The sequence below is a fragment of the Dendropsophus ebraccatus genome, chromosome 3 (assembly GCF_027789765.1).
Source record: "Dendropsophus ebraccatus isolate aDenEbr1 chromosome 3, aDenEbr1.pat, whole genome shotgun sequence".
Taxonomy (NCBI): Eukaryota; Metazoa; Chordata; class Amphibia; order Anura; family Hylidae; genus Dendropsophus; species Dendropsophus ebraccatus.
In genome coordinates, this window is record NC_091456.1 from 189,979,803 (window position 1) to 189,994,125 (window position 14,323).

Genomic DNA, 14,323 nt, shown 5'->3' on the forward strand with positions numbered 1-14,323 from the left:
GGGCTGGGGGCAGTGTCGGTCCAGCCCCCGGCTGATACGCGCTCTCTAGGGGACGTCCCGGGGATTCCCCAGCAGAGCGCAAACCTCAGACCTCAGTGTACCCCGCCGGCCTGTACTTCCGGGAAGTACAGGCTGGCGGCGTACACTGAGGTCACTGATGCACGCTCTGCTGGGGAATCCCCGTGACGTCCCCAGAGAGCGCGTATCAGCCGGGGGCCGGACCGACAGGAGAAGAGAAGAAGACGGCGCAGCGGGGAACGAGGTGCTAGGTGAGTTGTGGGTTGTTTGTTTTTTTTTGTCTGGGGGCCATCTATAAGGGGAGAGCGCACTGGGGGCTATATACTACATGGGGAGAGCACAGGGGGCTATATACTACTTGGGGGGCTATATACTTCTGGGGGGAGCTCACAGGGGGCTATATACTACAGGGGGAGAGCGCACAGGGGGGCTATATACTACTGGGGGGGCTATATACTACTGGGGGGAGCGCACAGGGGGGCTATATACTGCTGGAGGGGCTATATACTACTGGGGGGAGCTCACAGGGGGCTATATACTACAGGGGGAGAGCACAGGGGGGCTATATACTACTGGGGGGACCTCACAGGGGGGGCTATATACTACTTGGGGAGAGCACAGGGGGGCTATATACTACTGGGGGGACCTCACAGGGGGGGCTATATACTACTTGGGGAGAGCACAGGGGGGCTATATACTACTGGGGGAAGCTCACAGGGGGGCTATATACTACTGGGGGGAGCTCACAGGGGGCTATATACTACTGGGGGGAGCTCACAGGGGGCTATATACTACAGGGGGAGAGCACAGGGGGGCTATATACTACTGGGGGGAGCTCACAGGGGGCTATTCACTACAGGAGGAGAGCGCACAGGGGGGCTATATACTACTGGGGGAGCAACAGGGGGGCTATATACTACAAGGCCAGTCACCACCTTTGTACCCAACATTAAGGTGCTGGTGAGAGAGAAAAAATGCCAGTTTTCCTGCTAATAAGCAGCAATTCTGTATGTAAATAGTAGAACATTAGTGAAAATTAACGAAACACGTTTCCTACTGATGTTAAGCTCGGACCTTCACCTGACAATAGACCCTGGTAAGTGGACCTTCACTAAATGTTGTTGAGTACCCCTGCTCTAGTGTGTGTGTGTGGGGGGAGATTTTAATGTCGCCCTAGACCCCCAGTTAGACAGATCGTCACATACAACGCAGGCCAACCAAACACTATTCTCTGTCTTGGCCCAATCTTCTCTATGTGACCCATGAAAAATGGTTCCAAAGAATATACCTTTTCTCATGTCCATAATTCTTTCTCCAGAATAGACAATTTCTTGGTTTCTGAGAGGGCAGATCATAGCATATGTCTCTCACGGGAAAAAGAAACAATTGGAAAAATTTAACACAGTTCTTGGAGATATCACTTGGATATCGCAATTGCGGAGCTGTTTTTTCTCTCCTTTTCCTGTCTCCAGACAAATGCCCAAACCTGTTTTACAATAAACGGACTCAACTCCTCACAGATGCCCCCTGTCCCATCTTCTGTTTAACCTTTCTATAGACCCCCTTCTTCGTTTATTACACACAAATTCTTCCTACCACGGTATTTAGGCGGGCTCTAAGGAAATTAGTATCGGCCTTCGCGGATGACTTATTGTTATTTATCCGCCAAGAAATCAATATTGCACGAGTGGCTCTCCCCGACCCCCCCATCCCTGCGGCTTTTTCTACAGAAACTAAGGGCCCTATTCCACCGGACAATTATCGTTCGCATAATCGTTAACGATTAACTATCTCAAACGGGGGGCGTGGCCTAGCGATGGAGGAGTGAGGACGCAGAGCTGCAGTGCTCCCGCCGCGAGGCTCCGTTACACCGCTCCATCCCTCCTGCAACTCGCTCTTCTGGTGGCCACATGAGCAGGAACGGGCGGCAGACACAAGCAGGCACCCGGTGTCTCCGTTCGGCGCCCCGACAGAGCAGCCTGGACACCTTTATTCAGGCCGGAGCGCGGCCGCGGGCTCCCCCGCCGGAAGTGAGGGGCGGTCGGGCGGACGTGCAGGAAGCGCCCCGGGGCAAGCAAAAGGGCCCAAGGTCAGCTACGGGCAGTGCGGTGGCAGCGGCGAACTCCGGGATTGATCCGGCGAGGGTGAGTGGCGGGGAGACTCCTCCAAGAGCTTCCCCTGTGGTGGAGGCAGTCAGCAGCAGCACGCTGTCTGTGGCGGCGGCGCCATTTTCCCCAGAGCACATGGCGTCTCCTTCCCTCCCTGCTCATGGTGGCCTCACAGCACCAGGGTCTACCCCAGCCCTCACCCAGTCTCCCTCACAGACATCCCCGCCATGGGACTGGCAGGAGTACATGAAATCACTGCCCACACGGCAGGAGCTGGAACATTTTGTGCAGCGGCTTGAAAACTCCTATAAACAAGAGCTCACATCTATTAGAACAGCCATCCAAACCACTGATGCTAAGGTGGAGGAGTTAGCTGCAGACCATGCTGCTGTTTCTGTGCAATTAGAGGAGGCTGTGACCCGTGTGGATGCGCATGATTATCACATTGCTCAGCTGTATCGCCTGCACGATGACAACGAAAATAGGAGCAGGCGCAACAATATTAGGATACGGGGTCTGCCCGAGGCGACTAAAACAGTGGACTTAATCCCTACCCTGCAAGGGGTGTTCAGCTCTATCCTCAAACGCCCGGTATCTAAGGAATTGGAAATCGACAGAGCCCATAGAGCCTTGGGCCCGGTCAGCTCTGATCCTAACAGACCACGTGATGTCATATGTCGACTCCACTATTATTCCATAAAAGAGGAGATCATGCGGGCAGCTAGGGGGGAAGGATCCATTGACTTTGATGGTGCCTCTTTAACCCTGCTACAGGATCTTTCCCGGCATACTTTGTCTCAGCGCCGTGCACTGCGTCCTGTGCTGGAGATGCTGCGTGACCGAGAGATACCCTACATGTGGGGGTTCCCGTTCCAGCTGGTGGTCAGGCAAGGTGGCAAGCGCCACATCCTCAAAGATCCTGCAGATGTTCCTCATTTCCTACAGGCCCTGGGATTACCTGAAGTGCGACTACCAGAGTGGTCTCTGGTCCCGGCCATGCCTGATGCAGGATATGCTAACCTGCCACCGACCAATAATTTGGGGGCTGAAGGTTGAGAAGGATGTGTGGCCACTACTTTACCTCGCTGTCACGTTATACGATTACAGCTTGAGTTTGTTGTATTCTCTTGTTCTCAATATGATGCATATGTGATATACATTTTTTTTTTTTTTTTTTTTTTTTTTCCTCTCTCTTTTGCGGCCCCTGGCTGTAGAATCTTAGTGCTGGGTGCCCGGTACATAGTCTTTATATGACCCGTTTGTTCTGTCTTTTGTGGTCACTATCTGTACTTATTTTCTTGTTCATTGGGGGGATGGATATGGTAATCAGTTTACTCACTAATGTTTACCTCGCGGCGGGAGCCGCTCTTGTCAGTGCTAGTCAGGTTCCATTTATAGGTTAGCGCGTTGAGCGCTGGTTGGTAATTACCTCTTTCTTTCTGTAGAGTCTAGATCTCTACAGTTACAGGGTTTCTTCTGTGAAGCCCTTGTTTCTATGGTGTTTTGTTCGTATTTGTTTCTCGGTGTCCTTGTCTGTCTGTGTGTCCCCCTCCTTTCCCCTGTGTTCCTGTCCTCCCCCCTGGTCTTTGGACCTCATGCCAGTATGGCTCCGGTGTCACTCAAAGTGGCCTCATTCAATGTACGTGGCCTTAATGAGCCTGCGAAGCGGTCTCACATAACATATTCTATGCATAAACAACATGTTCAAATTCTTTTACTACAGGAGACTCATTTCCGTGCGGATCATGTACCTCGGCTGCAGAATCGACATTACACCTACTGGCTACATAGCACCAACCCGGAGGCAAAGTCTAAGGGGGTATCTATAGCCATCCACAGATCACTTCCGCACGACCTTCTGGATACATTCGTGGACAAAAATGGTCGGTACGCTTTTGCTAAAATACGTATAGCTTCCACCTTATACACGGTGGGTTCTATTTACCTCCCTAATTCGGGCCAGGGCAGGGTTCTCAGTGACATACTTTTAGAGGTTGACACGTTCCTAGAGGGTATATTGATCCTGGGGGGCGACTGTAACTTGACCCTAGACCCACTCTTGGACACTTCGACGGGGAGGTCGGTCGTCCCTAAATCGGTTGTGACCTCGGTGGCAAATACCCTCCGTACTTATAGATTAGTGGATGTATGGAGGATTCTGCACCCGACGGACAGAGACTATTCCTACTATTCCCCCGCCCATGCTTCCCACAGTCGGATAGACATGCTGTTCCTCTCTCATAATGCTCTGGTTCATTCTCCGAGCGCATCCATAGGCACAGCACTCTGGTCGGATCACTGTCCTGTGTTTCTTTCTGTGGCTGTGCCGGGCGGCGTTCCTACTGAATGGACATGGCGACTCAATGAGTCGCTGCTGAAGGACCTGGTTTGTAAGTCAGAGATAGAGAAAGCTATAGCGGAATTTCTAAGAGTTCATGAGCATGATTTGACCCCCCTCCCTCTGCAGTGGGAGGCACTAAAATGTGTGGTAAGGGGAATCTGTATTCAGCAGGGCTCCCGGCTGAAAAGGGAACGCACAGCTAAGATTAGGGCGTTGCTTAGTACTCTAGACAACCTGTCAAAACACCATAAGCGAACATCAGATCCACTATTGTTGCAACAACTGGCAGAGGTTAGGACACAACTTAAAACCTGCATCACCACTATTGATAATAATCAGAAGAGTAGGTACCAGGGCTATCTTTATGCCAACGCTAACAAATGTGGTAGGGCCTTGGCCCGATATCTACATCCTCGCACGGGTCCTACGTATGTCCCTTTCCTTAGAGACCGCGCGGGAGCACAAGTTCATGATCCCCGGCTGATTGCCGCTGAATTTAGAAACTATTACGGCTCCCTCTATGCCCTGGTTGGGCGTTATTCTGATCTCCCCGCGCGCACTCTGGAAGGGAAGATACGGGACTACGTTGAGGCCACGGCTTTGCCGAGGGTGAATCAGGAGGCTAAGGACGATTTGGATTCTCCCTTTGGTGAGGGGGAATTAGGGGCAGCTATCACGGCGCTGAAAAATGGAAAGAGCCCGGGCCCGGATGGGTATACGGCGGGGTTTTTTAAAATGTTTAAGGAGCGGCTGCTCCCCTTTATGACACGGGTATTCAACTCCATCTCGGCGGTTAATGGGTTCCCGAAGCAAGCCCTGGAGGCGCACATTGTGGTTTTACCTAAGGCAGGGAAGGATCCGTCTCAGTGTAGTAGCTACAGACCGATTTCGCTCATCAATTGTGATATTAAGTTGTACTCAAAGGTCCTGGCTACTAGACTGAATACGATTATCCCCCAGACCATACATTATGATCAAGTCGGTTTTGTCCCGGGGAGGGAGGGGCGGGATAACACATTGCGCACTATCACGCTGATAGCTCATGCTGCCGCTACCTCCACCGGGTCTTGTCTTCTCTCGGTTGATGCAGAGAAGGCCTTCGACAGGGTCCGTTGGCAGTTCTTGGTTGCATCCCTGACCCAGATGGGTCTGGGGTCCGACTTCATCACCAGAGTTATGGCCCTGTACTCTTCCCCTTCGGCCAGGGTCAGGACTAATGGATCCCTGTCGGAGGCCTTCCTAATTAAAAATGGCACGAGACAGGGGTGCCCTTTATCACCGTTGCTCTACATCATCACGATGGAACACCTTGCTGTAGCGCTACGCAATAATCCCGACGTGACAGGCATAGAGGTTAGGGGTGATCATCATAAACTGGCGCTCTATGCCGATGACCTGCTCTTATATGTTACTCGCCCACACATAACTCTCCCGGCAGTCCTCAAGGAGTTTGAGCGGTTTGGCGGACTCAGCAACTTTAGGGTGAACCTTTCCAAAACCGAGGGTCTCAACATCTCACTGACCCCTCATGAGCTTTCGCTGCTGCAGGAGAATTTTTCCTTCAAGTGGCAGAAGGAGAGTATTACCTACTTGGGAATTCAGATCCCCTCACGCTTGGAGTTGCTGTTTCCGCTGAACTATCTCCCACTGCAGAGTAAGACATTACACATGCTCCAATCATACCACCGTACCTTCCTTTCTTGGTTTGGTCGGATGAACGTCATTAAAATGGATGTATTACCGCGCTTTCTCTATGTCTTTCAGACAGTACCAATTCATGTCCCGGTTTCTTACTTTAGACAGCTTCAACGTGCTTTTGCCAGATACGTGTGGGGCAATACTAGGGCACGGTTGAGTGCCAAGCTCCTTACTAAGCATAAATCGCGGGGGGGGACGGGACTACCGGACCTCCGCCTGTATCATGCTGCGGCCGTTATGTCCAGGATAATTGACTGGTCCCATAACTCGACCACAAAACGATGGGTGACTCTTGAGGAGACCTTAGCACCTCTGACTTTGGCCACTTCGCCCTGGCTCATACAGACGGATCGGGACTGTGTTCAGGGTTGGCCATACCTGGCTAAGCATGTATTTTGTGTGTGGGACCTGTGGGTGGCTCGGCATGCAATTTCTTATCGCCCAGGACCGATGACCCCCTTGTTTGCTAATCCGGCTTTCGGGCCCGGTATGACACATTCTACATTTCTGGTTTGGTGGGTAGGCGACTCTCCTAGGTTACATCAACTCCTGATAGCCTCTAAGATTCCAACTCTACCTGACTTGCAGGCACAATGTCCCGATAGAACCTTGTCCTGGTTTGCTTACAATCAGCTCTGTTCCTTTCTCCATGCTTCCTCAGTGGGTCTTCCTACGAGCCCGGAACTCACGGAACTGGATGATTGGATTCTGTCCTCGGGGGGTGAGTCGGGCACACTGTCCAGATTGTATGCTCTTCTTCTTGCCCTGAGCAACACTGATAGACCGCCCTTTTTCTCCGCCTGGGAGAGGGACCTATGTGTCACCTTTACTCCGGAGGACGAACTAAAAATATGCTCCTTCTCACATGGGCTGTCCCTCGACTCACACTCCAAGGAAAAGAATTATAAAATTCTATCTCGTTGGTATCGGTGTCCGACTTTGTTGCATCGCATGTATCCAGAGGTGTCCGATAGGTGCTGGAGATGTCATAGTGGGGAGGGCTCCCTTCTCCATATTTGGTGGGAGTGTCCCCTGCTTCAACGCTTTTGGGAAGGAGTCTTTACCATCTATGAAAAGTACGCAGGCAAAACGATTCCACACACCCCACAGATTGCTCTCCTCTCCCTACTACCTGGCACCCTTGCCTCACAGAAAAAGAGCATGCTCCGACACATACTAGCTGCAGCTAAGTCTGTCATTCCACGCCACTGGAAAACGGTAGTGGTTCCTTCGCTGTCTGAGTGGCATAAAGAGTTACGGGCCCGGCTGGAGTGGCTATTCTATTTTCTCAAACATGCCCCATTCAGGTCTCCTCCTCATTTGTGGACCCTGGGGGGCGATTTGTCATTGTAGATGGGACTCTCCAAGGCCGACAATTTATCTTTTGTAACATCTATGCCCCTAATCGATCTCAAATACCCTTTCTCCGTAGAGTTCTTAATAGACTGTCAAAGTATCCCCCGGCTCCTAGAATCTTGGGTGGGGACTTTAACTTGCCCTTCTCGGAGCAGATGGACAGACACTCAGTACAAGGCCGACCTGCCCCGGTAGATCAAGCCAGACTCTCAACCGAGTTCCGCAAGCTCATACGTGCTCATAAGCTGTATGACCTATGGCGACTCGATCACCCTACGGAGAGGGGGTACACCTTCTTTTCTCACCCCCATAATTTACACTCCCGCATAGACTACTTCTTTGGTAACATACCTACGGTCCGACTCCTACAGAGTGCAGCCCTTGACCCTATTTCTTGGTCAGACCACGGCCCTGTAATAGTGCAATTTAAAGCTCCTCTGTCCCCTACTAGGCAGTGTCATTGGCGTTTAAATGACACATTACTGAAAAACCAAACCTCCCGCGACTCCATTAAGTCGAGTATTGCTAACTACTTCTTAGAAAATGGGGGTTCGGTTACCTCAGAGGGGATCTTGTGGGAAGCCCATAAAGCTGTAGTTAGGGGTCATTGTATAGCGGTCAGCTCCCGTCAGAAGAGAGATTCTTTGCTAGCGATTCAGAATACCAGATCCTCCATTGCCTCCTTGGAGCGCCTTTTAGCCCGGCGGCCCTCCCTGGGGGTTCTGCGGAGGCTTGTGGCGGCGCGCGCTAAACTTAAAGAGCTTTCACTACATAAAGTAGAGAAACTCCTCATGTACTCTAAACAGCGCTTCTATGAAAAGGGAAATAAGGCCCACACCCTACTAGCACGGATGCTTAATGACCGCGCGGCTGCCCGGTCTCCGCAGGTCCTCAGGGATTCTGCGGGGACCCTGAGATACCACCCTTCTGACATCTCCTCTATTTTCCTCCAGTACTATTCAAAACTCTACTCTCTCCCGTCTTCCTTACCCTCGGGTCCCGAGGCCCGTGCCCGTTGCCTCTCGGAGTTCCTTGTTGATTGTGGCCTCCCGTCTTTGACCGCTGAGGCGCTTGAGGAACTAAATGCTCCGATTACTGTGGAAGAGCTTACAGAAGTTCTCAAATCCCTACCAGCGGGGCGGGCCCCTGGACCAGATGGGTTCTCTTACCTCTACTACAAAACTTTTTCCTCAGAACTCTCCCCTAAACTACTTTCACTCTTTAATTCCTTCTTACGGGGCTCCCCTATCCCTACTACCATGTCTCATTCTTTCATCACTCTTATCCCCAAACCTGGCAAGGACCCCATGGACTGTGCAAACTATAGGCCCATAGCCCTCCTGAACTCGGATTATAAAATATTCACTAAAATACTGGCTACCAGACTAGGCTACTGGCTGCCCTCCCTTATCAATGCGGACCAGGTGGGCTTTGTACCGGGGAGACAGGGTGGAGACAACACAAGGAGAGCCATTGACCTTATAGATGTCATTAATCAGCAGGAGGACAGTGCTCTCATGTTGAGCCTCGACGCTGAAAAGGCGTTCGACCGCCTTGGGTGGCCCTTTATGTTCGAGACCTTGAAGTGCTTCGGCTTCACTGGCTCTTTCTTGACAGCGATACAAGCATTGTACTCAAGCCCCACGGCAGCACTCAAATTCCCCCATATGATGTCGGAGACCTTCCCTCTTTCGAATGGCACCCGCCAGGGATGCCCTCTGTCCCCTTTGCTTTTTGTTTTGTGCATAGAGCCCCTGGCGGCGGCGATCCGAAATTGTCCTGACATTAAAGGGGTCTCGGTAAGAGGGAAAGAATTTAAAATTATGTTGTTCGCAGATGATGTTCTCCTCACCCTGTCTCACCCGCTCACTTCCTTACCAAATCTCCGAGCGTTATTAAATACCTATGGCCGCTTGTCGGGATACAAGGTTAATACATCCAAGTCGGAGGCAATGCCCTTAAATTTGTCTGGGTCTCAGGTTACCCAGCTTAGCTCCAACTTCAAATTTAAGTGGACTCTGTCCTCCATTAAATACTTGGGTGTCCGCCTCACCCCCAAATACTCCACATTGTATTCTGCCAACTTCCCCACACTCTTTCGGGAAATTCGGGCTCTTATGTCCAAGTGGACCACGCATTATATTTCTTTGGTCGGTAGGGTGGCGGCTGTGAAAATGACTATCTTGCCTAAACTTCTATATCATTTTGAAACGCTTCCAGTCCGTATCCCCCTTTCCGAACTTAGAAGCCTCCAAAGAGCCATATTTAAGTTTATTTGGGCCTCTAAGAGGCACCGTATACCCAGCTCGGTCATGATGAGTAGCAAATCCCAAGGGGGTCTGGCGGTCCCAAATCTCCTCCATTATTACTGGGCCTCCCACCTACGCCAAATCCCAGCATGGTCCAGATACTTGGCTTACAAGAAATGGACGGAAATAGAAAAAATATGGCTGGCTCCATATCACCCTAACTCCTTTTTATGGCACACCACGCCCCCCAGTTTCACTCATCTTTCCCTGCTGGGTCCTATGCGTTTCTCTCTCCATATATGGTCTACATGTAATGCCAGGTTTGGGCTGACCTCCCCAGCCTCCCCCCTAAACTCCTTTTTACTTTTCCCTGACTTTCTTCCGGGACTCCAATCTCCAACGGTCAAACTATGGGGTTCAAAGAACCTCTTCCAATTTGCTGACATTGTTGACCCCCTGACTCGCACTCTCTTTCCATTTGCCAAGCTAACGGATAAACACGCCCTCCCATCATCGGAGAGTTTCACATATCTCCAGCTTCGTCATTTCATGATGTCTCGCCTGGGGTCCCTTGCGGTCTCTAAGCCGTCTGCTTTCGAGCAACTAGTCAGAAGGGGGACTTCGACCTCTGGTCTTATCTCCGATATCTACCGCATACTGGGTTCGCCCGCTGGGGATACCCAGGTGAGACATTCGTATATGGCTAAGTGGGAATCCTGGCTGGGACGGACACTGCCCCCGGAGTGTTGGACTGTCATTTGGGACCGCGCTGCCACTTCCTCGATATGCACCACATATAAAGAGTCCCATTACAAGGTGATGATGTTTTGGTACCACACTCCAGAGCTGCTCCATAAGCTTAATGCTTCAGTCTCCCCACTATGCTGGAGGTGTACCAGAGAGCGGGGCTCCCAATTTCATATTTTCTGGGAGTGTGAGCTTGTGCGGCCCTTCTGGACTGAGGTTTGTGCTATATCGTCGGTGGTCCTCGGTACGAGTATCCCATGTGAGCCCAGCCTTTGTTTGCTCAATTTATTTCCTAAGACCCTCCGTAAAAAGAGAGCCAAGTTATTACTGGTCTTACTAACTGCTGCAAAATCTCTGATCGCTAAATGCTGGAAACAGTCCTCCCCCCCCTCTATCCAGCACTTTAGGGCAAGGATTGGGGAGCTGCGTTCCCTAGAGCGTCTTACGGCATCCTTGAACAATAAAATGGTAGCCTTTGACCAGATCTGGGCTCCTTGGGACTCCTATAGCTCTCCTCCAACATCCTCCAGCGGTATATCCTAGAATCCCCTCCCTCCCCCTACCTGCCTTACCCACTATTTTCCCCTTCCCCTTTCAATGTTATGTCTTTGTATGTCCTATGTCCGGGTAAAAGACTAGATTGCTAAGTAGTTCCTTTTGCGTTGGATCTTCCTTAGACAACAATTATCAATCTGTGTACAGAATGAGCTCTAGGGGTCAGGTACTTCAGTTAGAAAATGTCTATCTCTCCTCTGCTCGGGTACTCTAGTTGGACTCTGTTAAGTGCCTTTTAAATCCGGTCCTACTATAATTGTTCCAGGGAAATTTTTATGATCTGTCTAACCTGTTTTACTGTTTGTATATATTGTTGAAAAATTAATAAAAATTTACAATTTAAAAAAAAAAAAGAGTTACGGGCCATACAGAGGGCGGAGGAATTGGTAGCCGAGGTGCAGGATCGCATGGAACACGCATCTAAGCTATGGACCCCATGGATCCTCTTTGAGAGCTCACCCGACTTTCTTTCTCTCCTGCAATGAGGGCTCTGTGGTCACACCTTGTATGTTTAATGACGATAGAGGCCTCTCATTCCTGAAGTGCCTGTCCTTTTCTGTGTACATCACTTGACTCTGTCGGTTCCCTTTTGTATTACCCCCTGTGTTTGTTGTCTGTGTTAGTCTAGTTTGTCCACCCTTTTCTTTCTACCTCAGTTTCTATATGGTTGCCATGTATTATCTTCTGGTTTTCTGGTATTATGCTGAGAATATATGTATATATGTTTTTGCAGTAGTTTGAGCATTTCATTTGGAACTCCTGAGTTATGCATACACGGCAGCAGGGCCCTATGGACGCTATCTGGTTCCCACAGCTCAGGGCTCTCCATTGGACTGTTGGTCCCTTTCAGTCATTGTATGCTTTGAGTGCTCTCATAATGTTTCTGCTGATATGTCTGTAACCCTTATTTCTGCAAAACCAAAAACTTAATAAAATAAGAGTTAAAATAAATAACTATCTCAAACGACCGCTATTGCGAAAGACCTGAAAACGTTCACTCATTTCCATGGAACGATAATCGTTACTTATGATCGTATTTACGATCGTTTTTTCTTCGCTATTGCGTTCATATCTACTGCGAACAACCAAACGACGTCTTATTCAATGCGAACGAGCAACGATAAAAATAGGTCCAGGTTTTATAAAGCGATCAGCGATTTCTTGTTCGGTTGTTAATCGTTAACTACATTTCAACCGAATGATTATTGTTTAGATTCGAACGATTTAACGATAATCTGAACGATAAATAGTGCCCTAACCTTTCTCTTTAGAATGGATTGGAGGGAGGCCACCCTACACAAAGAGTCCAAAGTCAAGGCCTTTTTCTTACTTTGGGATTCCTTAATCCAAATTATGCCCCCTAGAATACAACAGAAATTACGGACCACGTTCCAAAATACCACTTGGTACTTGGAGCAGTCGCTTTCATCAAATCCCCCTATTTGATATGAGCTAGTTGGTGCTCAATTTCTATTGCTTATTATCCCCTCCTTTTGTTCTCATTCTCCGGGAGGGCGGCTCATGCCCTGACTGTTGCTCCCGCACTACTTTGCTTGCATTTCATTGGTTTTCTGTTTTTGTTTGGTTGACAGTTCACAATGATTATTGTTTGCTCCCCTAGAGGTGGCAGAGATACAGCCATAGTAAACTATCTTAAGTTGCCATGTTTACTACATCCCCTCATACTTTTCACAATGTACAAAGCCTGGTTTATGTACTTCGCATTGTACTGTTACGGTTTCATGACTGTGCACTGTATAACTGTGTAATTGGTTGATGTATCTACTCTTTTTGGCAACCTCTGCCACATCCCCCACCCATTCCCATTCCTTTCCCCCTTACCTACTCCCCCCACCCCCTCCCCTACCCTATCCAATGTTGTCTATTGTTTTTTTTATGATGAAACTCAATAAAAACATGTTTAAAAAAAGAATTTAGGCTAAATGATTATATAGTTGGAAAACTGACAGGACACAGAGCTTATAATATTCCACACAGAATAGTTACAGCCGGTGACTGAGGAGAATGTGTGACTGTTCTCTGCATTTAGTGGTCACTACTCACCTGGGCGGTTACCTGTAGTGATGTCCTCCCTATACTGCTCATCACTGCTGTCATCTGTCTCTTCTTCTTTTAACCTTATGTCTGTAGCATTCATAAAGTTCAGATTCTTGCCCATAGAAATGTCCTCCTTATACTGCTCATCACTGCTGTCATCTGTCTCTTCTTCTGCCTCTTCTTTTACCCTTATGTCGGTAGCATTAAAACAGTTCAGATTATTCCCTCTACTAACTTCCTCCTTATACTGCTCATCACCGCTCACGTATGTCTCCTCTTCTTCTTTCATCATCACATATGTAACATTAATAGAACTCAAATCCTTCCCTGTAGTGATGTTCTCCTTATACTGCTCATCACTGCTGTCATCTGTCTCTTCTTCTTTTTTTACTGTCATATCTGTAGCATTGATCTCAATTAGATCTTCCCCCTGATTCATAAGATGTGAGAGAAATATTGTAGAAGTCATCAGACAGTAGGAGAAGTCAGGTGGGATGTACAGATCATAGGGAACATCTCCATCTACCTGATCCTGATCCTGTGGGAGAAGAGGACGGGGACATCTATCTGGTGCTGTTCTCTTACTGGATCTGACTGGAGGGAACACATACAGAGACTGAATTCATTCTTTCCATCCAGATAATACAGAGAGGAGGTGTGTATATAGTCCTGTCTATTACCTGCTGATGGGAGGGGCTGCTGATCCTCCAGCATCACATCCTTGTACTGATCCTTGTGTCCTTCTACATACTCCCACTCCTCCATGGAGAAATAGACCGCCACGTCCTGACACCTTATAGGAACCTGACACACACAATGATCACACAGTCATCCCCCCCACCCTTCCAGTGGTGTTACTGTATAATGTCCCAGCATTCCCAGCAGCCACAGTCTCACCTCTCCACTCAGCAGCTCCACCATCTTGTTGGTGACTTCTAGGATCTTCTCTTCCTCCATTTCCTCATGTATCAGGGGCCCCGGGATTGGGCTCAGGGTTCTTCCCCATCCTTCACACCCAGGGGCCCCACAGCGCCCACTAGAGGACTTCTTCACTACTGTGTAATCCTGTGTATGGAGAGACACATTACTATCACTCCATCCATTCCCAGAATCCCTCACCTCTCCAGTCCTATCCATCTGTTACTCCATAGATAAGAATGATGTCATGATGACATCACTCCCAGAATCCCTCA

General features: G+C 49.3%; 1 protein-coding gene across 1 annotated transcript in view; it reads right to left on the reverse strand.

Annotated features, from left to right (window-relative positions):
- Nucleotides 1-14,323, reverse strand: part of LOC138786775 (zinc finger protein 501-like) — a 64,013-nt gene that overhangs the window by 22,624 nt on the left and 27,066 nt on the right. The window contains exon 2 of the mRNA XM_069963818.1: nucleotides 13,137-13,560. Within this exon, the coding sequence (XP_069819919.1) occupies nucleotides 13,137-13,527 (391 nt within the window). The 5' untranslated portion in view covers nucleotides 13,528-13,560. The remainder of the gene's footprint in view (nucleotides 1-13,136; nucleotides 13,561-14,323) is intronic.